Below are 22,339 nucleotides of genomic sequence, written 5' to 3'. Positions count from 1 at the left end.
AACAGCAGTCAAATGATGCATAAAACAGGATAAATAATGCATAGAAATAGCTACATAATGTACAGATTCGATCAAGTAATGAACATACAAATATTGCATTCACTCTTTGACCCATGTACAACACAAGTCACATAATGCATCAAACAAGGGGAAAATGTTAAATCCACATTGCAACATGGAATAGAATAACAATGCATAATATCAACATGTGATGGTTGGGATTTGAAAGGACAGCCTCTTTTCGTCATTCCGTATCTGCAAGACAACCCAAAAATCAAAAACCGATTAGCTTATCGACCAAAATCAGTACATTTTCATCAACCAAAACGACCAAAAAAAACAGGTTTACCTCAAAAATCAACTGCAAAAGTCAATAATGTACAGATTCGAAAATAAAATGCACAGAAACACATGATTTACAGGAACATCGACGACATCAGTAAGATTTCAACCACAATATTCGCACAGAAAACCAAATATAACTCCAAAATCAACTAAATACTTCATTAATGTAAAAAATCCTAAATCAAATGCCAAAAAATTCAACTTTTTATAAACATCAACCAAATTTCATGAGCATTATTTCAAATAAACACTAAAAAATGTGAATCGTCTACTATATCGCCTCTTAGAAGTCTACAATCAGCGAATAGGAGTATTTATAACTAAAAATCCGGACTTTAGAGGCACACCGTTTTGGTTAAGAGCAACCGAATCGACGACCGTCGGCGCGCGCGAACTTAGAACACAACTTTCTAAGTCTATATCGGCGATTGATTGAGCTTTTCATGGTGAGAATCGATGGTGAAGGCGGTTTCTCTCGGTGTTGAGGGGCGGCTAGGGTTTCAAGGGTTTTGAATTAGGGGAGAAAGGTTTGATCGTGGGTTGATGGGATGGAGTGAGTAGATGGAAGGTCTCCCGCTTAATTATCGAAACTTTCGTTTTGAAACGCGTTCCAGCCATTATTGGATTACTATTGTACCCTCATAATGCAAAAAATAGGACCAATAATGTAACACGGGATTAATTACCCAATTTTGATCTTGACCGTCCATTTCTCTAATCTAATGGCTGATATTAAGAAGGAAATAGACACTAAGGGGGCAATAGGAGAATAATGCTCCCCTATATAGGGATGTATTCATTTCCTTTTTGCATATTTCCGCCTTTTTCCTTCTTGATCTCAGCCCCACGATTTTGTCATCCGACGGTTAGATTGATGCCACGTGTCATTTAATAATGTAGATTTTCAGTTGAATAATGCACACCGACTAATAATGCACCATTATAGCGTAATAATGCAGATTTTCAGTTGAATAATGTACACCGACTAATAATGCACCATTATAGTGTAATAATGCAGATCATCTGGACCATTGATGAATGAGATCTAATGGCTCATATTAAGAAGAATAAAGGATCTAAGGGATGAATAGGAGAATAACGCTCCCCATATATATATATATATATATATGTATATATATACACGATGCACTCATTCTTAATTTTATATTTACTCAGCGATTTTATCATATGATAAAGCTTCCAGATCTAATTTGTATTTACTCGATCTTCATTTAGTTGGACACGTCTCATATTTATTTATTGAAAGCTGGAAATCCACTTGGTCAAGATTTAGAAGAAATATATTTACCTGGTCAGTATATGGTAGGAATAAATCTCATCCGTCAACTTTCTATAGGAAATAATCTGCCCTGTGGGTTTTCTTAAATAACTAAATAAATCGAACGCTTCTTCCATAAACATTAATATACCTGTTTGATAAGTTGATAATGCCTATATATAGATACTTATATGACTATTTCCAAGTGTTTGGTATCATAGTTAACTCATCATGTAATTAAGCTTGTGTTATCTTCTATGGCGCATCCAAGCCCGCAATTTTTTCCCTAAAATACAAGGATATGTATCTTATAACTTGGTCGGATAGTATTTATGCTTCATTTCTTGTCTATCAAACAACAACGAAATAACATTTATATGAGCTTATCTTAACACGAAGTCCTCTTTCTTATCAAAAGAGCCATTTTGGAGATAACATGTAAATTATTTGAACAAGTTCAAATTTCGATTAAATGGTTCGATATCCCTAATAAGGAGTTATATGTTGGACGGTGTGCTAATAGTGTTTAATCTTCGTTTAAATTGTTTTTGCGCATTGTTTATCAAATACTACTACATTAATAATATATTGTTTATCAAATACTGCTACATTAATAATATATCAATGTGGCCTGTATTTCCGATATGTTCGCTAGAGTCGCATTGTCGTGTTGACATACAATATTATAAATACAAAAGTGGAGGAATGATATGCTATGTACCGAGCTCTTTATGTGAGCATCATTCTCGTTTGATGCATGTTTAATGTTGTTCGTTTCAATTTATATGTTTAGTTTGATTCTAATACATTGAAAAATGTTATTCAAAATTTTAATTTCATAAAATTTATAAAAAACAAAGCCTGATTTGCTTATTTTCTCTATAATTTTAAATAAATTAATAAAATAACAAATCAAGGTTTGGTTTTTATGAATTTTGTGAAATTAAAATTTTCAATAACATTTTTTAATGTATAAGAATCAAACTAAATCTACAAATTGAAACAAACAACATTAAATATGTGTAAAACGAGAGTGATGCTCACATCAGGAGCTCACATAAGGTATGTAGCATATCATTCGTCTACAAAAGTGATAGTATGATTTTATTTATATTAGCACGATACAAAATGTATATAATGAGTTCAACTTCTATGGAAATAAAAATATAAAATATCCGACATGAGTACAAAATGAATATACAAAATTATTGAACCGATATAATAAAAACACATAGCTAGATAAAATTGGACATTAATTTATAATAATAATAATAATAATAATAATAATTTTTTATTAAATTATTAAATTATTATTATTATTATTATTATTATTATTATTATTATTATTATTATTATTATTATTATTATTATTACTACATGTGTCTAGATCTAGGTTCACGTTTGGGGTCATATTTTGAGACCGCCAATTCATGACAGTGGGTAGAAAGTTATTATTATTATTATTATTATTATTATTATTATTATTATTATTATTATTATTATTATTATTATTATTATTATTATTATTATTATTATTATTATTATTATCTAGATCTAGGTTCACGTTTGGGGTCATATTTTGAGACCGCCAATTCATGACAGTGGGTTGAAAGAGGGGGTAAATAATTATTACTCAGACCATCCATTACGCTGTCTCTATACCGTCCCTTAACTATTATTTGACTACTATTTGAGGGCCCCACTGTCCTTTTTTCCTCCATCCCTTAACTAAGGGACGGAACCTGCAACGCTCCGTCCCTTAACCGTCCCTTAATTACTATTCATTCAATTTCGTTTTTTATTTTTTTTACAACCCAATTAAATTTAAACAAACACAATTCATTAAAATTAAAACAACATTACAACTTAAACTTAAAAAAAGAAAAGAAAAACAGACATAATTAAAATTATAAAAAAATAAAAAATGACATAATTTAATCTTCTCCGCCAAAGTTTTCCCAAATGTGCTCAATTAGATCCTCTTGGAGTTGGGTGTGGGCGCTAGAGTCGCGTGTCCTTGCCCGAATAGCCAACCGTTCTTGTATAGACGGATGCGCTCCACTTCGCGGCGGACTACTTGCGGTTGAGCTTCCGGGAGATTCGGAGTCGAACCAATTTCCCGCATCGGGTCCTTCGTCTCGGACAATCATGTTGTGCAAGATTATGCACGTATACATGATGTCGACCATGCTCTCCATGAACCAAGAACGAGCCGGGGCTTTGATGATGTTGAAGCGCGCTTGGAGAACCCCAAACGCCATCTCCACATCCTTGCGCGCAGCCTCCTGCTTCTGCGCAAAAAGAGCCTGCTTTGGGTTCGCAGGCCTGCCGCACGTCTTCACGAAGGTCGGCCACTTCGGGTAGATGCCGTCGGCGAGATAGTACCCTATTTTATACAGCCGGTTGTTGGCGACGAAGTTGATGGCCGGCGCTTTACCATCCAAAACTTCGGTAAAGAGATCGGACTGGTGGAACACGTTTACGTCGTTGTTCGAGCCAGGGACCCCGAAGTACGCGTGCCAGATCCAAAGCCGGTAGTCGGCAACGGCCTCGAGTACAACGGTTGGGTGGGTGCCTTTGTGGCCGCTCGTGTAGGACCCCCTCCAAGCCACCGGGCAATTCTTCCATTGCCAGTGCATGTAATCGACACTGCCAAGCATCCCGGGGAATCCGTGCACTTGTTCGTGCAGGTTGAGGAGGAACTGACAATCGTCCGTGCTTGGCCTCCGGAGAAATTCGTCACTGAAGGCTGCTCGGACGCCTCTGCAGAAGTTGAGCAAGCACATGCGCCCAGTGGTGTCTCCGATGTGGAGGTATTCGTCGAATATGTCGGCCGTTTGTCCAGTCGCAAGCTGACGGATGGCTGCAGTACATTTCTGCAGCGTCGTGTGGCTGGGACGACCGACCGCGTCGAACCCTTCTCGGAAGAACTCTTCCCGGGCCGCCAAAGTATTCGCTATGTGGAGAAATAGCGGTTTACTCATGCGGAAACGGCGACGGAAGTAGGTATCTCCCCAAATCGGGTTATCGCAGAAGTAGTCGCGTACTAACCGTGCGGAGGCTTCCTCCCGATTCCGATTGATGTACTTCCGGGAGCGTCGTGGGGGTGGCGCGGCTTCCTCCGCCTCTCGTCGTCGATCTTCTTCAAGTGATTGTTCCATTAATTGACGCATTCGCTCAAAAGGATTCATTTGTTTGAGTTGATTTAAGATGGAAATTGGAGTGATAGAGAGGATTTGAGAGGAATAGATGTGTGTTTGTGTGTGAAATGAGTATGAAATATGATTATTTATAGAGTAAATAAATAAATAAAATAAAATAAAATAAAAAGAAAATAAAAAATTAACGGTAACATCACCGTTTGAATTTTTTTTTTTATTAAAATTTGATTTTTTTTTAAAAAAATGAGTTATTGCGTCATCCGTGACGACGCCCACTCGCGGGCCAGCGAGTGGGCGTCACGCATGCATCGGGGGCGCGCCACGTCGCCCGGGCCCGTGACGGGCCGGCGCGTCCCTTGTCTCGCGGATGCGGGCTACGGGACGGGCTGGGGACGGGCTACGGGACGGGACGAGGGTTGCAACGCGTCCCGCGGCGGAACCGTCCCTCCGGGACGGAACGCGAGCCGCGCGAGGGACGCGTAGTAGATGCTCTCATGTGTTTTCGATAAACCAAATTATAGCACACAAAACAAATACTACTATAGTACTATTCAGTCGATAAACCAAATTATAGCACACAAAACAAATACTACTATAGTACTATTCAGATAATATTCTCATTTGAAACAAACATGCAGACTAGAATTGTCCACATCGTAATTGCTTGCGTGTACTAATCTTGCTTTAATAACATGTAGGCCCATAGATGAATTCTTGTCCAAAAAATGACGTGAAACATGTGATCCCAACATATAAAAAGCTATGTGCGCCGTAATTTAATAAACTGTTGGAATCAATAAAGCTATGGAAACAAGAAAAATAAAAAGAATCAGTCATAAAGCTCCCACGCAATACGTTTATGGCCACCGGCGTTTACTTTGCCTCTAAACCACAATTCTAAGATTGGAACCTTAATTAGTCTAAGCTCCATTAATTAACTGCTAAGTCTTGCTACATTAAGCTCAATATCGAGCTCAAATGATTAAATTCTAGAGTAATACTAATTAACTAATATTTCCTCAGTCCCACCCAGTGACGGAACCAGAAAATCAAATAAGCCGGTGCTGAAAATAAAATTAAAATTAAAATTAAAAAAATACTAATAATAATAATTATTATTATTATTGTTATTTTCAATTAATTAATATTCCATTCGTCTGCCATAAGGAGTCCCGGTTCACTTTTACTATAAATGGTAGGTACATCACACTATCCATTAACTTATTGCACTCACATTTTATTATAAAACTAATATAGTATATCAAAATGAGTTTCATATTCCACTATCTTTTTTCAACCACTTCCCTTTTATATTTCTTCTTTAAACTTATGTCGAACATAAATGAGACTCCTAATAACGAACGGAGAGAGTATTGTTTTAAGATTATGAGGATAGTTAGATTTGAAAAATAGAGATGAGTATGCTGTATGTGTTGAGCAATTGAGAAATTGTACTTTCATTTCTATTACATTACAATCAACTAAATAATTAATCGCGGAAACTCAACCATTGGACAAGAGTAATATGCAATGTATATTTCAATACTAAGATGAATATAAAATATTTATTTATAATATTTGATAATGCCTTCCTCATCACTTTTTTTATTGTTCAAAAAATTCTATGTTGCATATTTGGTTGAGATATTTGCAATATGTTTTTTTCTTATGAATACGATAATAGTATATTCCCTCTGTCCCATATAAATAGGTCATATTTTCTTTTTCGTACGTCCTATACAAATAGTCTACATCTATTTATGGCAACCTTTTTTGCCTTCTCTTGTGGAGTACTTTATTATTTATGGGTCCCACCGTCTTCTACACAATTTCAATAATTTTTTCTTCTTCTCTCTTACTTTACCAATTACACATTAAAACTTGTGTCAACCCTAAAATGCCTATTTCTATAGGACGGAGGGAGTCTTCTGATTTGATGGAGTAATAAATTATTATCCAAAATATTTTAATTGGAGTAGTAATTAATTTAATATTATTACTCTGTAAAAAGTTAAAATAGCATACATTGTGTCAGACATCTTTCTCTCTCTTGGTTTGTATATCTATTCTATCTCTATTTTTACACAGTCATATCTTCTCACCCGTCTCTCTAAAAATCAACAAGAAGAACAGTTACGGGTACTCTCTTCAATTTCCGCCCCAAGCACGCAATAATTATACAGTGCCCGGCGTCGTCAAGCCCCCGCTGGAGCGGGGGCTTGTCCCTTACTAGTTCCGTCGCTGGTCCCACCATAACACTCGCATTCGTTTTTGGAACGTCTCACCAAAAGTGAGTCATTTTCCTTTATAACAAAATATAACACAAATATTCCCTTACTCTATTATTTCTTCGTTTCTACTTTATTTTCTCCATTTAACTCGTAAGATATTAAGATCTAAAATTTCATGCCCCAAAGAGAAAACACATCGCTTTTAGCAAGTTGGGGGAGTACATTTTAAGTAAAAAATAATAATTTTAATTAATAATTGATCAATTCTGCTAAATTTGATTAAATTGAATAAACCATGTATTTAAATTAGGTACATAATTTTTAGCCACATTTATTAATTGAGCTGTCAGATGTAAATATTTTTGTACTATTAATTTAGTATATATACATTAGCGTATGATTGATATTAGTATGACTAAAGTCCCTTTTTGGTCCGTAACATATAGCGATTTTTTTTTATTTTGGTCCAAAACATTATCTTTTGAATTATTCGGTCCCTCACAAATAAAAACGGGTCACATTTGGTCCATTTTGGACAGAACCATCAAATTTTTGACAGTTTTTATTACCGGGTCACAAATCTGTCACTAATTAGGAGAAACTGATCCGTCACTAATCCGTCACAAATTTTTGACGGAGTTCAGCTTGTGCTCCTTCACTCCGAGATAATTGCTCGATAGATTTTTGAAAGAGGCGAAATTGCACAGGGGGAAGTGAATGTGCATATCGATTCTCCCCGGCCGCAGCAGCGCCAGATCGATTCCGTCCTTGCTGTTCATCGTGAAGATCGAAATCCGCTCATCCTGCGAATTCAATAGTCTGTCCATGAAATTCAGCAAACATGATGAATTAATCCGCGAACTAGACCTAGAATCGGAAACATAACGATCGAGATCCTCCACGGCGATCAGAGACTTGCTCATGGTTTGAATTAGGAGCGAGTTCAGTTCATCCGCATCAGTGATTTGCGAGAGATTGAGGTAGTAAACGTCGTAGCTTAGGAGATTCGCTGCGGCGGCGATGAAGCTGGATTTTCTGGTGCCGGATTGGCCGTAGAGGAGATAGCACCGCTTCCAAACGCGGCTGAGCTTGTGGTAGTACGGTTTAGTGACGGATTAGTGATGGATCAGTTTCTCCCAATTAGTGACGGATTTGTGACCCGGTAATCAAAACCGTAAAAAATTTGACTGTTCCGTCAAGAATGGACCAAATGTGACCCGTTTTTATTTGTGAGAGACCGAATAATTCAAAAGATAATGTTTTGGACTAAAATAAAAAAATCGCTTTATGTGAAGGACCAAAAAGGAACTTTAGTTTATTGGTATTAATGAACATGTGTATAATTTGAAAGCGCTTTAAACATGGACAAGAAAGGATGCATGCACATGCAATAGAACACCAAGTATGAACCGCAAAATACTCATCTTGATTTCGTAAATTCCATAATCTACACTGTAAATAGTTGATGTGATTGGGATTGGGATTGGGATTGGGACTTGTCAAGTCTATCCACTTGCATCAATATCATAACTGTAAATAAAATAAATTAAGCACGAGCAACAAATGAAGCATCACGTGCTCCCTTCATCATCTTCATAGAAAGTCATACAATAACATGTCACACACATTCCACTAGGAGTATTTGACCTTTGAAAAGTCCTATATCCCAATCCCCCAAATTACTCTTAAATAAACATGCAACTACACATTCCAGCTACACGCATGCTCCACACAATTTTTCCGTGTTTTATCTTCGACAAAAGTTAATCTCTCCCCTCTCCACACACGTATATAACCCAACCCAACCCAACCCACCCAAACCAAACCAAATCCAAAACAACAATAAACATCTTAATTCACCTTCTTCAATACCTCTTTACTCGCATATCAAAACCGTTTTCATACTTTATTCTCTCCGCTTAACTTAACTCAACTCTATCCATGGCGGAAGTTAAAATCGAGATTGAGATCCCACCATACTTCCTCTGCCCCATCACTCTGGATATCATGAGAGATCCAGTCACACTCTCCACCGGAATCACCTACGACAGAGAGAGCATCGAGCAATGGCTCTTCACACAGCAAAACACGACCTGCCCCGCCACCAAACAGCACCTCCCCAACCTCGACCTCACCCCCAACACCACCCTCCGCCGCCTCATCCAGTCGTGGTGCACCCTCCACGCCGTCCAGCGCCTCCCCTCCCCTCAACCACCCCTCACCCTCCCCCACCTCCTCCGCCTCCTCTCCCAAGCCTCCCTCCCCCACCTCCAATCCCAATCCCTCCAAACCCTCAAATCCCTCGCCTCCGACAGCCTCACCAACCGCCGCTGCATCGCCTCCTCCCCCGCCCCCGCCTTCCTCGCCTCCCTCATCATCACCAAATCCTCCTTCTCCGACGACGCCCTATCCATCCTTCACTCCCTCCACCTCCCCGAATCCGCCCTCATACCCCTCTCCACCCCCGCCTTCGTCGAATCCCTAACCCTAATTCTGCAGCTTGGCAGCTACCAACCACGCGTATTCGCCATCAACCTCCTCAGATCGATCACAGAAATCGCCGAACCATCCCTCCTCATTTCACTAAAACCCGAGCTCTTCTCCGAAATAGCTCAGATTTTAAAGGATAAAGACATCTCGAGAAAATACATGAAGTCGGCGATGAAAGTGCTGATTGCGGCGTGCCCGTGGGGGCGGAACCGGATGAAGGCGGCAAAGGCGGGAGTGGCGGCGGCGGTGGTCGATCTTCTACTCGACGTGATAGACAAGAGGGAGTGTGAGATGATGATGACGGTGCTGGAGATGGTGTGCCAGTGCGCGGACGGGAGGTCGGAGCTGCTGGGGCACGCGGCGGGGTTGGCCGTGGTGGCCAAGAAGATACTGAGGGTGTCGGGGGCGGCGAGCGAGAGGGGGGTGAGGATCCTGCACTCGGTGTCGAGGTACTCGGCGACGGCGGCGGTGCTGGCGGAGATGGTGCAGAGCGGGGCGGTGGCGAAGCTGTGGCTGGTGGTGCAGGTGGAGTGCGGGGCGAAGACCAAGGAGAGAGCGAGGGAGATTCTCAAGGCGCATGCTAGAGCTTGGAGGACTTCCTCTTGCATACCTAACAATCTCATTTCTTCATATCCCTCTTGAACAAACTCATTCCATTATTCCTTACAAATTTAGGTTTTTCATTTTATTCAACATGTTAATTGATATATAAGGGGCAGAAACTGCCCATCTGTCCAAAGATACACTCAAGTTATCGATCATTTGTTTTGTTTTTCAAAACATTGCCTTGCAAATAATAATCGAATACACAAATGATGAATTCAAATATTTAGACGAAAATATATTTTAGTACTACTTGAATATTGCATTGAGTGATCATGGATCGTGTAAACATAAACGTCAACAACAACAAAACATAAATAATCTCACCACAACTCAAAATGAAAAGCAAAGCCATGGATAACTGAAATATCACAAAATACTAATGGCAAGCTCTTGATGCTTATCAATTGCACTGCTATTGAAACAACCTTGTTGCCCTTAAGGCTATGTCACAAGTTGGAAAAGGCAACCCAAATCTTCCAAGGTCGGATGTCAATCGCCTTCTCAAATGATTGAAGCCATCTAATACAGGAGGGCACCAACAATTCCACTCCAGCATGCTGTAAGAGCGGCAACTTGGAATTGTCTTAGTAGAAATATGATGTGTGGCAAAGGCATGACTGAATACACGCATGTCCTAAACATTGCTTTGATTGCTCTTATCTGCCTGTCATGTTCCTCAATCGCTTTCTCTAACGCTTTGACACCAACTTTCGTTCAAGACGTTATCCCTTTCCATGCTCACTGCACCAATTTGTTAGAGAAGAAACGAGTGGAGATGGATGATATTCGCTAGAATCAAATGAAAAAGAACATGGATTATTAGATATTGATTAAACGATCCTTTTACAAGGCAAATTCTGTAGCATGACCCTACGGTAAATCACCGTTTCTTAAACTAAATTCAATATTCAGCAACTCTTCCAAACATCAAGGGCTTATTAATAAAGTTACTATAAAACTCTAAAGACACTAAGAAAATAAAATTAATAAATGTAAATTTATAGACTTTTAACATGTAAAGATAAATTTCTAGAACCAGGTGCCTGAGGAGGCCTGGAAGAATGAGGTGTGGTTGCACATAATGGCAGAGATATATGATACTACTATATAGCTTTGGAGAATCTTTCATCAATTTTTTTTTTACTTTTAAATTAAGGTATTTATGATCTTAAATTATACTACTCGACAAGTACCTAAGCAAATTCATAGTTGCAACAGTATTGTTCCGATTTATCATGCGGAATTGTATAAGTCAAATATTGTTGTCTCTTCAGAAGAAAGTTCGAGTCATTTTCATAAGACCAACATCATTAGCACTAATTCATTACTGGGCCCAAACAGAAGTTATATAGTCCAAATTCTTGAATGGATAACACCGGACAAAATAATGTTCGTAAAATTGAAATTCCTGGGTGGCGAGTGGTGGCCCAAAGTAGAAGCTAGGGTCTGAGAGAATTTTTTTTTGGGCCCATAATAATAAAAAAGAAAATTGATTGCTAAATTTATTGAGAGAGAATTTTGTAAAAAAAATATAAATCAAGTATATATTTATTAATTTAAATTGATGGCCAACGTTTAATATTTCAAGGTCAAAATAGCCTAGTTAAATTTAGCCTCATTTTATAAAATATTGTAAGAGTGTTTGATTAATGACAGAAAGCCTCCAATTTGGGAACTCAAAATAAATAAAACTAAATAAAATAATCACAACGAACCAACAGCACACGGAATACAAGCAATTAAATTATAATAGTAATAGGAGTTGAATAACAAAAGGAGCTAAACAAGTAGTAGACCACATTCTAAGACAGTGACCACATACATACATAAGCGAATCATTCTTTTTCTTAACACATACCAAAAGCCAATAATTTGCGTTACTCCATTCCCAATTACGAAAATTCAAAATAAAATTAAATAATAAATGGGCCCGAAAATCTCCCCACCATATAAGGAAGGGCGCCTCCATACACACATTTTTCCAAACCACTAAACGCACAAAAAAATAAAAATAAAAAAAATAAAACCAAACTCTAAAGCCTCGGCCGCCATGACAGACGTCGCCGTTTCACTACCGCAGCAGCCTCGCGATCATCCGATCCTCCGCCGCCGGAGTTCTATCCCGTCCTCGATCGTAGTAGCGCCGCCGAAGCTCAATCTCCTCCACCACCACAGCTCGTCGACTACGACCTCCGCCACAACGTCTTCGTCTTCCGACTATCTCGAGCTGCTGTCAATCAAGCCTAATCCGAGAAGCTACACCTCGCTGAAGGATCTCCTCCCGACGACGGCGGTGAACTCGCCGCGGCCGAGCTCCGCACAGGCCGGATCCGACATCTGCATCCGGAACCGCCTCGTGAAGCAGGCGGCTTGGGCGTACCTCCAGCCGATGTCCACCGCCTCCGGCTCCGTCGACGGCGGCTTCCTCCGCCGTATGTTTCCGCGCCTCGCCGCCCTGTTTGACCTGGTCCGCCGCAGCGTCGCTCGAGCCATCAATTGGACGCTTCAATTTGTGTGGATCCGCTGCTCCAGATAGCGACGGGTTTCTTTCCACAATGTGTTTGGCAGTGCGGATGGGAGAAATTTCGGAATAAGGGATTAAATTTTCTGACATTTCGTAATTAGGGAATTACTTCGCAGGTCTTTCGTAATTTAGGATCGAGGCATGCTTATTCTCCCGAATAAGGGAATTGTGATATTTTATCTTATTTATGTTCTTTTTTAATATTATTTCCCTCTAACCATTTATCAATTGCTTAAATTACCCCCTTCAAATTTTTACCTAAATTCTACTTCATAATTAGAGATTCAGCAGTCTCTTTCTATGTCCAACTTTTTTTGTAAGTGTCGGTGCATTGGTGCAATAGTAAATTCTACTTTTTTTACAATTATGCTGGTGCATTGGTTCCTTTACAATAATTAAACCGGTCTTCTGCAAATTTCAAGCAAGGAGCCTAATTTAGGGTTATTGGGAAGTAAGTATTCGATCAAGCTAAAGTTATGTTATTTGGTGTGGTTTGATTATGTTTTCGAAATCTCTTCTTATTTTGATAGTAATTGTTTATGTAGGGCTTCTAAGTTTGGAATTCTAAAATGTCTTATAAGTAAAAGACGCATTCTTGATTGATAATATTAGAGATTTATGAGATTCCTTTATGTTGCATTTTTTCAATAGTATGATTGAGCATTTTATCGAACACCTCCCCTGCATGTGAGAAACTTTGTTTCAAAACTAAGCTCTGGCCTCTAGAGAGTCTTTTAATTGTTGTTTTACTATTCAAGATTTGAAGAGTGATCTATCATATATATATATATATATATGATGGCTAATTGGAACGGTTTGGTGATTTTTTTTTGCCTTATTTTGTATGTATAAAATGCAGCATGTATCAAGAACTTCCACAGCTAGCTTCCTATCTAGTTTAAGTTGGACAAATCCTATTAAAAAGAGACGGCTGAATCTCTAATTATGAAGTGGAATTTATGTAAAAATTTGAAGGGGGTAATTTAGGCAATTGATAAATGGTTATAGTAAAATAATATTAAAAAAGAACATAAATAAGATAAAATATCACAAATCCCTTATTCTGGAGAATACGTATGCCTCGATCCTAAATTACGAAAGGCTTGCGAATTGAATCCCTAATTACGAAAGGTCAGCGAACTTAACCCCTTATTCAGAAATTTCTCGATGGGTTTTCACATTTACATTTCACACACACATAAAAAAATGTACAATTTCCATTTTTTTACGGTGCTTCAATCGCAATTTAGAATTCAGCAAAAAGAATTGAAATTACAAGAAGCAAATCAAAAAAGAAAAAAGAAAAATCCTACTAATTCCTAAACTATTGCATTCAATTATTTAGTCTTTCTTTGTTGTTGAGGCTCCTGAGCCTGACCCTGGCAGCAAGGAAATCCTGATCGTTATCTGATTTCTGTTGCTTAGCCGAATTGGGGGTAAATACATCATCGGCATGAACAAATTGTGCTTGATTATGGAGTTTCACCTTTATAGCGTCGGATTTGGGGGTAGGGCTGCCCGCGCTTCCCGCCGGACCAACAGGTGGCCGCCGCTTATCGGAAGTGTTTCGCTTGAGGACTCCAGAAGGCGTGCTCGGCGGCGTTGGCGTTGCACCGTCGTTGGACTTGGATTTACCCTCCTGTCACCGGACAATAATAGGTCAACAAACCAAGTGCAATTTATTTTATTAAAAAAGTGAAATAGTTTTTTAGAGTAAAGTTCAACTTTTGTTTAGTGCTCTCATTAACAAAAATTAAGAATCTTTTTACTACTACTATCTACTTGTGTGGAAATGTACAAATTTTAAATGGGGATTATATCGATTGCATATATCAACACACTTTCTGTTTGAAGTGTAAATTTGTGTACTCCACCATGTAAAAAGCGAAAGCGAAAGTGGAAAGGTTTGAACATTATTATAAACAAAGTGGAGAATAATGTTTGGATTACTAAGGGACAGGAGAATTGTTAGACATTGATATAATACAAGTGGAGAATATTAATTAAATTAGTAGAGTAAACATATTCACGTGAATTATAAGTGAACTTTGTCTAATAGTAGCATACATCAACTTGTATGTATGTATCACGAATTTTTGACACTAAGTCATCATGAGAGGAGTTTAATGATATTTCAAGTTTAAACAACAATCTCAATGATATCGATTCTATAACAAGGTATAGTCTAATATTCATTAGAAAGATGAGTGAACTTGAATGCTTGGAAATGATAGCGACACAACATTTACTAAGATCCTAAAAATTAGTAGTGCTATAGTCTTATATATTCATTAGAACCCTAAACAAATATGTTGGATATAAGAGTATAATTTAAAAACGCATATTAACTTTCTACTAATTGTCAAATAATCATTTAAAGTTTCCATATTTTTGTTGGACACAAATTATTTATCGCTTAAAATTGCCAATTGCCTTGTTCCCTCTTTTGGGTCTCTCTCTCTCTTTCTAAACCTAAACCTAAACCTAAACCTAAACCTAAAAAGATACTTATGAAATTAACAAAAGGAAAGAGAAGAAAATTTGCTGTGAAAATGAAGAAAACAGAAATGAGGAACCTGTGATTGGGGGCGCGATAATGCAGCGTTCATGACTTGAGCCATCAACAATTGAAGGCATTCAAGAACTTTTTTGGAGCTCATATCTGCGCTTTTGTACCAATAACTAAGAGCCAAATTCCATGCCCTCTCCTTCAATTCGGATATACCTCGATCTATTGTTGGTTCATGCTTAGACACATACGGCTGCACCACCGTGTCGTACATGTAGGTACTCCCCTATTATTGTAATTGTAACAAGCTTACGATGAATTAAGATAATTTGAACCCAAAACATCAAAATTAATAAATATGAATCAGCCTACTGGATTGATAGAGATTTTTTTTACCTTAGTAGCGGGATGCCACAAGTATATGTACATTAGTAGCTTTATCGCTCGGTAAAAGGGGACCCTTCAAATAAAATTGAATCGTTAGTGCAACATGATATTACTAACATAATAAGATGTGTTTTGATCAATTACTTACCATGAGATAAATATATCAAGGACTATTTCAATAATTGATATCAGCGCAACAATTACCCTGCAGAACATATGGTCAGAAATGTATATATATATCGCAAATGAGATTAAATAAACATCCTTCATATAGTAGTTTTTAATCTTTTCACATCAATTAGACACGTGTAATTGTTAAAATATGAGAAAAGTCCTCACCAGTATTGGCACCAAAACCTGAGTTCTGGAACCGTAACCTTGTTTTTCTCCAAAGTTTTGAAACATTGGAATGCAGGATATGCATATCCAAACACCAAGCTGTACCCAAAATAAAACAAAAAAGAATTACTATAAATGGAAAAAACATTAAATTAACAATTCAAAGAATACACACATCAAGCTCCTGGTAATTAATTCCTCAATCATATTTGCAGAGGCTTATTAATATCTCCCCGCCTGTTAATATCTCTGACCATTAATCACAAACAAGAAAACATTAAAATTATGCAAATGATCGAAAAAAAATTGATCAATGGATCCGAGCGTTGAATAAAAATGAAGAAGGATTGAATTTACCTAATGCGAGAATGGGTTCCTGAGAAATGTGATGAAATCTCAGAAACCAGACGGCAGGGAGAGAGAGGAAGACTATTAATTTGAATGAACGTGCATCGGTGTTAGAATTATGGCGTGTGTGTGTATATATATAGGTGTCGATTTGGAGAGAGAAAATTGGGTTCAATAATTAAAGAGTGAAGAAGATTGAAAGTTGGATGAAGGGAAATATGGAACTGTAGAGATCATCCCTCCATTGAACGGGTTTACCGTTTGGCAGTTATGTTCTGCTAAGGGCATTTTTGTCTTTTCCAAAGCGGTTTTTTATTTGATTATATTGTCTACATTTTTCATTTGCTAGTAAATGGTAAATACGAGTATGATTCTTACTTCGAACCTTTTTTTATTTATAGATTTAACTTACTTTTGATAATAATAATAATGTATTAATATCTCAAATAACTTTACTTTTAAATTTACAACGGGACAACCAAAAGTCTGTGTGGAACTTATATTCGATGAACAAAAGCCAATTGCATTGAGAAAATTTATGTCAGTTTTTGTTAAATTTAGAGTTAATATATAGAGGATTAATGTCATTATATGCGTTATATTTATGAAAAGAGAGCATATTTTAGGCTCGAAAGGAGTACATATAATTTCTTATTTTATTTTTATGCAGAAAAAGATGATAGATAGGGAGTGAATTATCATAATGGAATTTTCTCCATTCGTTATATTCCCTATAGTACAATAATTTTTTTGAATTATCCTAAGAAGAATAGTCTATTTCCGTTTTGAAAATGAATTAGGACATCATTAATGTTAATTATGTACATTAATCAAGCAAGGTAAATTAAATCCTTCTCAACTCACCCCTCATTTTCACCCTAGTCTATCTCTATCCACAAGTATCTCTGTTTTCTTGTTCCCATCGCTATCCACCTCCGGCAAGTTTACTCGCTAATCTTCTTCCTCGGGGTGTTAAGAGCGTGGGGTGAATGTCATTGTACGTATAATATTTCCTCGCCATTCTTCTTCCTCGGAGGACCGGGAGTCTGGGGTGAAGTTAAACGTTCTTCTCTTGTAAAGTAAGTTCACATTACACTAACACTAACTTTTCCCACTATTTCTTAAAACTCGCATGTCTAGTCAAAGTGAGATTTTATATTGTAGGCGTAGCAAGTACTACTACTAGTATTATTTATAGATCTCATATCTACGGTTTCGTTAGTCTCTCTTGACACCCACAATTATAAGCCCTAATTTTCATACCCTTATCACTCTCCATGCATCTTGTATCATATCTTCTAATTCTTTCTTGCTTCATTTGATTCGCTATTTATACATTTTTATCAATTTAAAATACAAATATTCGAATTTCGACCAATGAATATAGACAGAGAGCGAAATTCTAAATCCAGAATTTTTAAGTCCGTTTATTAATTTGAAAATTACGATCGAGGGCAAATTTGTCTTGGAAAAAAATCCTAAATTAATTGTATTTGTCAAATGGCTGAGTATTCATTTTATCTATATTTTTAAAAAATATTCAGTGATCATAATATACAAAGGTGGCAATGTGATTTGTTATGTCCAACCATTACATTTTTAACATGTGAAAATAAATATGGTGCAATTTACAACTAGATATATAAATTATGGAAAGAAATGTCTCATTTTCCTTTTTCATCTATCTGCTAATAAATGTTTCATTTCACTTTTACTATATTTAATTATTATAGTATATACTATAATAATTATAATCTATTCAAACAAAAATATAATTTATAACTTAAGTTTTGTTAATTTAAATTAAATTTTACATATGATTGTATAGTGTAATTCTTATTTTATAATGAAATAAAAATTACACTATAAAATCATCATATACAAAATTTAATTTAAATTTAACAAAACACTTTCATCCATTTAATGCGCGCTAAATGTATAACTAAACAAAACTCTGTTTAAGAAAAAAGCAATTTCTAACTTTGAAATGGGTAAAACAATATGATCATTCTTTTTATTATTCACGATTATTTATATGCATATATATTATGCATAGTAATATTTTGGTATAGTTTCTAACTTTCTATAGTTGACTATAATGTTTTTATTTGGAGAATTAACTATGTTTCCATAATTTATACTTATATCTAGTTAGAAATGACACTCTATTTATTTCTTCTTGTTAAAAATGTAATGGTAAGACTTACCAAATCACATTGTCACCTTTGTATGTCATGAATATTTTCTCATATACTTTATTTGTTCCACAAGAATATGCACTCTTTTCTCTATAGTCCATCCCATAAGAATATGCATTTTCTAATTTTGAAAACTATTTTCTACCCATTTTCCATTAATAATACTTTAATTAATTTTTCTTTCTATATCTCTCTTACTTTACCTATTTTACATTAAAATCATGTCTAATCCAAAGCGGAAGGATCACCTAAAACTAAACCTAAAACAAATCTTAACACGCACTTAAAGATGTGTAATGGACCACATCATCACTTATTAAAATTGTCATATTTATAAGATTATTTTATTTTGTTTGTTTTAAGAGTTTTTTAGGATTTTGTTTTAGGGGATCCGGAATATTTCACATTTTGCCCGAAACAAAGAAGGAAAATTCAACGGCAGTTGTCGTTGTGGTGTGCCGCAATTGGATCCGAAAGTTGATGCCACGTGCTGTTTCCGGTTTGAATAGTGATTACCTAACCAAGATTTCGATTTTTCTGAGGCCTCTCTCCCGTTTTAACACTTGTTTCCAACTCTAGGTACTTCTAATGAACCTCACCATTCATTTCTGTAGAGCTTCTACTTGCCCAAAATATATCCTTTCGCAAATGGGTAGTGAAATCGCGTGTTTGGTCGAGAAGAAGAAGTGTGCCAACTATAGACTTGTTAATGCTTCAAGAACTGTGTTGATCGTACTAACATTGCTGTATTTTGCACCCATTTTGAATCAGATTTAAGACGTATGTATTGCTGATTCCAGGCAACCCAGGTATTCAATTATTTCATATTTATATGTGAATTATGTGTGAATAAGTAGATTTTTTTTTAAAGTAGGAATGATTCATGTCATGTAGGTATTGTTTCATTTTACAATGAAATTTTTGGAGTCACTGTAAGAGCTATTGGGAGGGACTGCATCTGTCACAAAACAAGAAAAGATTGGTGTGTGTGAGTTGGCCTAGTGGTAGAGTGGTAATGCTTGAGACCAAAGGTCTCAGGTTTTCAACTCGATGTGGCCTTTAAATTTATACTAGTATTCATTTTCCTATTAAAAGAAAGTAAAGAATGTTTTTTGATAATCTGTTGTATGTTTTTTCCCTTTGCATTAAACATAGTGTTGTAGAATTGGGAATTCAGTGACCATAGAATCTCTGTTGATTGATTGCCTGGTTTCCTTGCTGAAGGTAGTAGCCACATATCCCCTCGCAAAAGGTGATTGCCTTGATTACCAAGTTATATTGATAATTCTTATTTATAATTATATGCAATACTCTTAAGATTGGAATTAAATTTTACTAGTTCAAAAGGGATCACACTCAGTCTCTATTTAGTTAAACACTTGTTGGAAAATTATAGGAGTACCAAATATAGTTTATGTTTTTTCTTGATTTTTTTTAATTGGGGGAAGGGGTGCACTGAGCCTTCACTACTTGGATGTTCTACAAGGGACTTAGATTAACACTTACAGTACATAAATCACAATGCTAAATCTTATGGTGTTAGTTAAAAGAACCAATGCCATTTTTTTCCTACTTTAATTACAGGATATGCGACCGTCCTCACATTTTGTGTTATTTCGGCTTGATATCTCACAACTATCCTTGCTTCTTTAACATTTGTGCGCATTAATTTAACTCTATAAACTTATGTCTTTCAGTTGATGACTGTCGTCTTTTAGAAAATACTTCTAATCGAAATGCACTCTAACTGGAAAATGACATGGGATTCATGCTTTCTTGTTTTTCCAGAATTGGGAGTCTCAAAGGATGTTCTCGTTGGAAGAACAAATTAATCATAAGGTAAATTCTTACGTGACTGTAATATCTCTGGAAAGAGTTTACTCAAAACATGATTGGGTAAACAACATAACAAAGAGCTGCAAATATTGAACTGTTAAGTTTGCTGTAAAGATGATGTTTCAGTTTTTTATGGCATGATTCTTTTTCTCCTTCTATGCAAGCCGTCTCTGATTATTGAGTGGAATTCCTGTCTCCAAATGGCTTTTATTCTCTACTCCCCTTTTCCAGATAAGCTTTATTGAGCATGAACTTCAAGTTGTTGAAATGCGTATAATACTTGTAAACCATGTGTAACATTTCCACATTGCAGCAAAACAAGTCTAATTATGTTGAATGTGTGGTCTCTCGTACATTTATAATCTCCTTACAGAACCTATTTTCAACTCGTAGGTAGTTCAAATTTTAAAAAGTTTCTATTTCTTGAATTGCTAGACCTTTTGGGTTAATAATGATTACTGTTGAATTTGTATCTGAAGGTTGGCCATCCCATTGGTTCATATATCTCTCTTGAGATTTAGAGATCTAGCAAGAAGGTGTGCAGTCAGCTTGCTTGTTTTTCTAATTTGTCCTTTTTATATCATATTATTAATGTCTTTCTTTGACGTCTGTATCCTACTCCTCTTTGGTTGTTGGACACTGCGTCCTCAACACAGTCATCCATTAGAAGACTTGCAATGTATAGCACGTCATTGTGATGAAATACTCCTTTGATTTCTTTATCCCTTTGAGTCGCGTTTGCATGTGTGCATAACCATGTTTATCCATGCATTATTTACATGCGAATTGTGTCACTGAATGATTGTCATCTGTGTTCTTTAAATAACTTGACACAGCTGCTACCAATAGTCGAATAACTATTATCTGGTCTCCAGCTCTGTGTACCACAATTAGCTTCATATCAGTCTAGTTTGGAGCCCTCCCATCGGATATCACAAGATTCCTTGTAAAACTATCCATCGGAAAGTCATGGTCATCTTCCGCTGTCGAGGCTCTACTCACACATGCTCTGAAGGTGCAGTTGTTGACTAAATCCTACTTGGTTCATACAAGTCACTCTATGCTTGCTTAAAATACTTTTCGTTTCCAGTATCATTCGTTACGAAATGTTATGTATATGGCTCTGACTGAATTTCAGGCAGTAAGCTTTCTTTGTTTTTTGGCTCCCAATCATCTGATGGTTTTTGGTTTTTAAATCTATCTCTTATATAGCTGACAATAAAATCTGATTTGGAATTCATCAAGAGCAAGAGAAACCAGATTGCTTTTCTTTTTGGCCTTGATGATCACTGGGGTCCTCTGCATATATATGAAGAGGTGGTCGTTTGTTTTCTTTGGATGTCGAGACTGGTCTGTTGAGCACTGCATTACTACACACGTATGCACACAATCTCTATTCTTCATGAATGCATAAAATCCTGCGTTCTTGCTTCAATCTTATCCTTTTTTTGTTTGGAAAAACGCAGATGAGAAAACAGGTACCCGGTGCATGTCATGACGTTGAACACGAGGGTTACACTCATGCTTTCTCCTGCACTGCAGCCGGTTTGATATGGGTTGCTTATCTCGTCTCGAATTTGATCAGGAACCACCTATATTTGTGCTAAAAGCAGTTGACACCGGGTTTGAACCCTCTTGTTCGAGCTAAATATGGTACTGTCTCTTATTTCTCTGTTTCTTCAACTCCATCTGGATGTGAAAGCTGAAAAAGCGGATCTTTAGACTAATCAGTAATTTCTATGTTTGCAATACTTGAGATACGCATGATTATGTTCTGCATTATGCATTTGCTGCTAACAACCATTTTTGTCATTGCTGTAGTGCTATGTTGTGTATTCAACCCAGAAAACTTATCTAACCAAATTAATTGAATTCCCCATCACCCAAACCCCGATTTAACTGATTTTTTTGTAATTACCTTTTTTCTTACTTTTTTTAAAAACCTTTTTAATGATAAGCTTAAGAGCATTATTCAATAATCAAACCAACATCTATACAATACAGAGTGTAACACTAATAATCAACATCCAAAATCAAGAGCATACAAACTTACACAGTAAACAACAGCTTCTACTTTAATCAAAGA

The 22,339-nt window shown here is 36.6% G+C and overlaps 3 protein-coding genes and 1 long non-coding RNA gene across 17 annotated transcripts; 3 read left to right on the top strand and 1 right to left on the bottom strand.

Moving 5' to 3' along the window:
- The first annotated feature begins 8,835 nt into the window (after positions 1-8,835).
- LOC121760256 (E3 ubiquitin-protein ligase PUB23-like) lies at positions 8,836-10,346 on the top strand. The gene has a single exon (XM_042155902.1). The coding sequence runs from the start codon at positions 8,958-8,960 to the stop codon at positions 10,146-10,148; it is 1,191 nt and encodes a 396-aa protein (XP_042011836.1). The 5' UTR covers positions 8,836-8,957; the 3' UTR covers positions 10,149-10,346.
- Positions 10,347-12,162: 1,816 nt separating this feature from the next.
- LOC121760790 lies at positions 12,163-12,648 on the top strand. The gene has a single exon (XM_042156408.1). It carries the CDS (start codon positions 12,163-12,165, stop codon positions 12,646-12,648), a length of 486 nt encoding a protein of 161 aa, XP_042012342.1.
- Positions 12,649-13,669: 1,021 nt separating this feature from the next.
- On the bottom strand, positions 13,670-16,319 carry LOC121759946 (putative HVA22-like protein g). The gene is made up of 7 exons (XM_042155528.1): positions 16,229-16,319; positions 16,047-16,120; positions 15,872-15,970; positions 15,681-15,737; positions 15,542-15,605; positions 15,213-15,431; positions 13,670-14,275 (listed from the first exon to the last, which is right to left on the bottom strand). The coding sequence occupies exons 2-7, from the start codon at positions 16,076-16,078 to the stop codon at positions 13,970-13,972; spliced, it is 777 nt and encodes a 258-aa protein (XP_042011462.1). The 5' UTR covers positions 16,079-16,120; positions 16,229-16,319; the 3' UTR covers positions 13,670-13,969.
- Positions 16,320-18,772: 2,453 nt separating this feature from the next.
- On the top strand, positions 18,773-22,017 carry LOC121761086. 14 transcript variants are annotated; one of them, XR_006041923.1, is made up of 7 exons: positions 18,773-18,996; positions 19,189-19,226; positions 19,312-19,669; positions 20,206-20,256; positions 20,733-21,268; positions 21,466-21,631; positions 21,720-22,017. It is a non-coding gene; the product is annotated as an uncharacterized LOC121761086 (long non-coding RNA). The 14 variants fall into 14 exon arrangements; XR_006041927.1 differs by having other exon boundaries at positions 18,773-19,226; positions 19,312-19,399; positions 19,573-19,669; XR_006041931.1 differs by having other exon boundaries at positions 18,774-19,226; positions 19,312-19,399; positions 19,642-19,669.
- The last annotated feature ends 322 nt before the right edge of the window (positions 22,018-22,339 follow it).

This window comes from Salvia splendens, chromosome 13 (genome assembly GCF_004379255.2).
Source record: "Salvia splendens isolate huo1 chromosome 13, SspV2, whole genome shotgun sequence".
NCBI lineage: Eukaryota > Viridiplantae > Streptophyta > Magnoliopsida > Lamiales > Lamiaceae > Salvia > Salvia splendens.
This window is presented reverse-complemented; position numbering and strand designations above follow the sequence as displayed.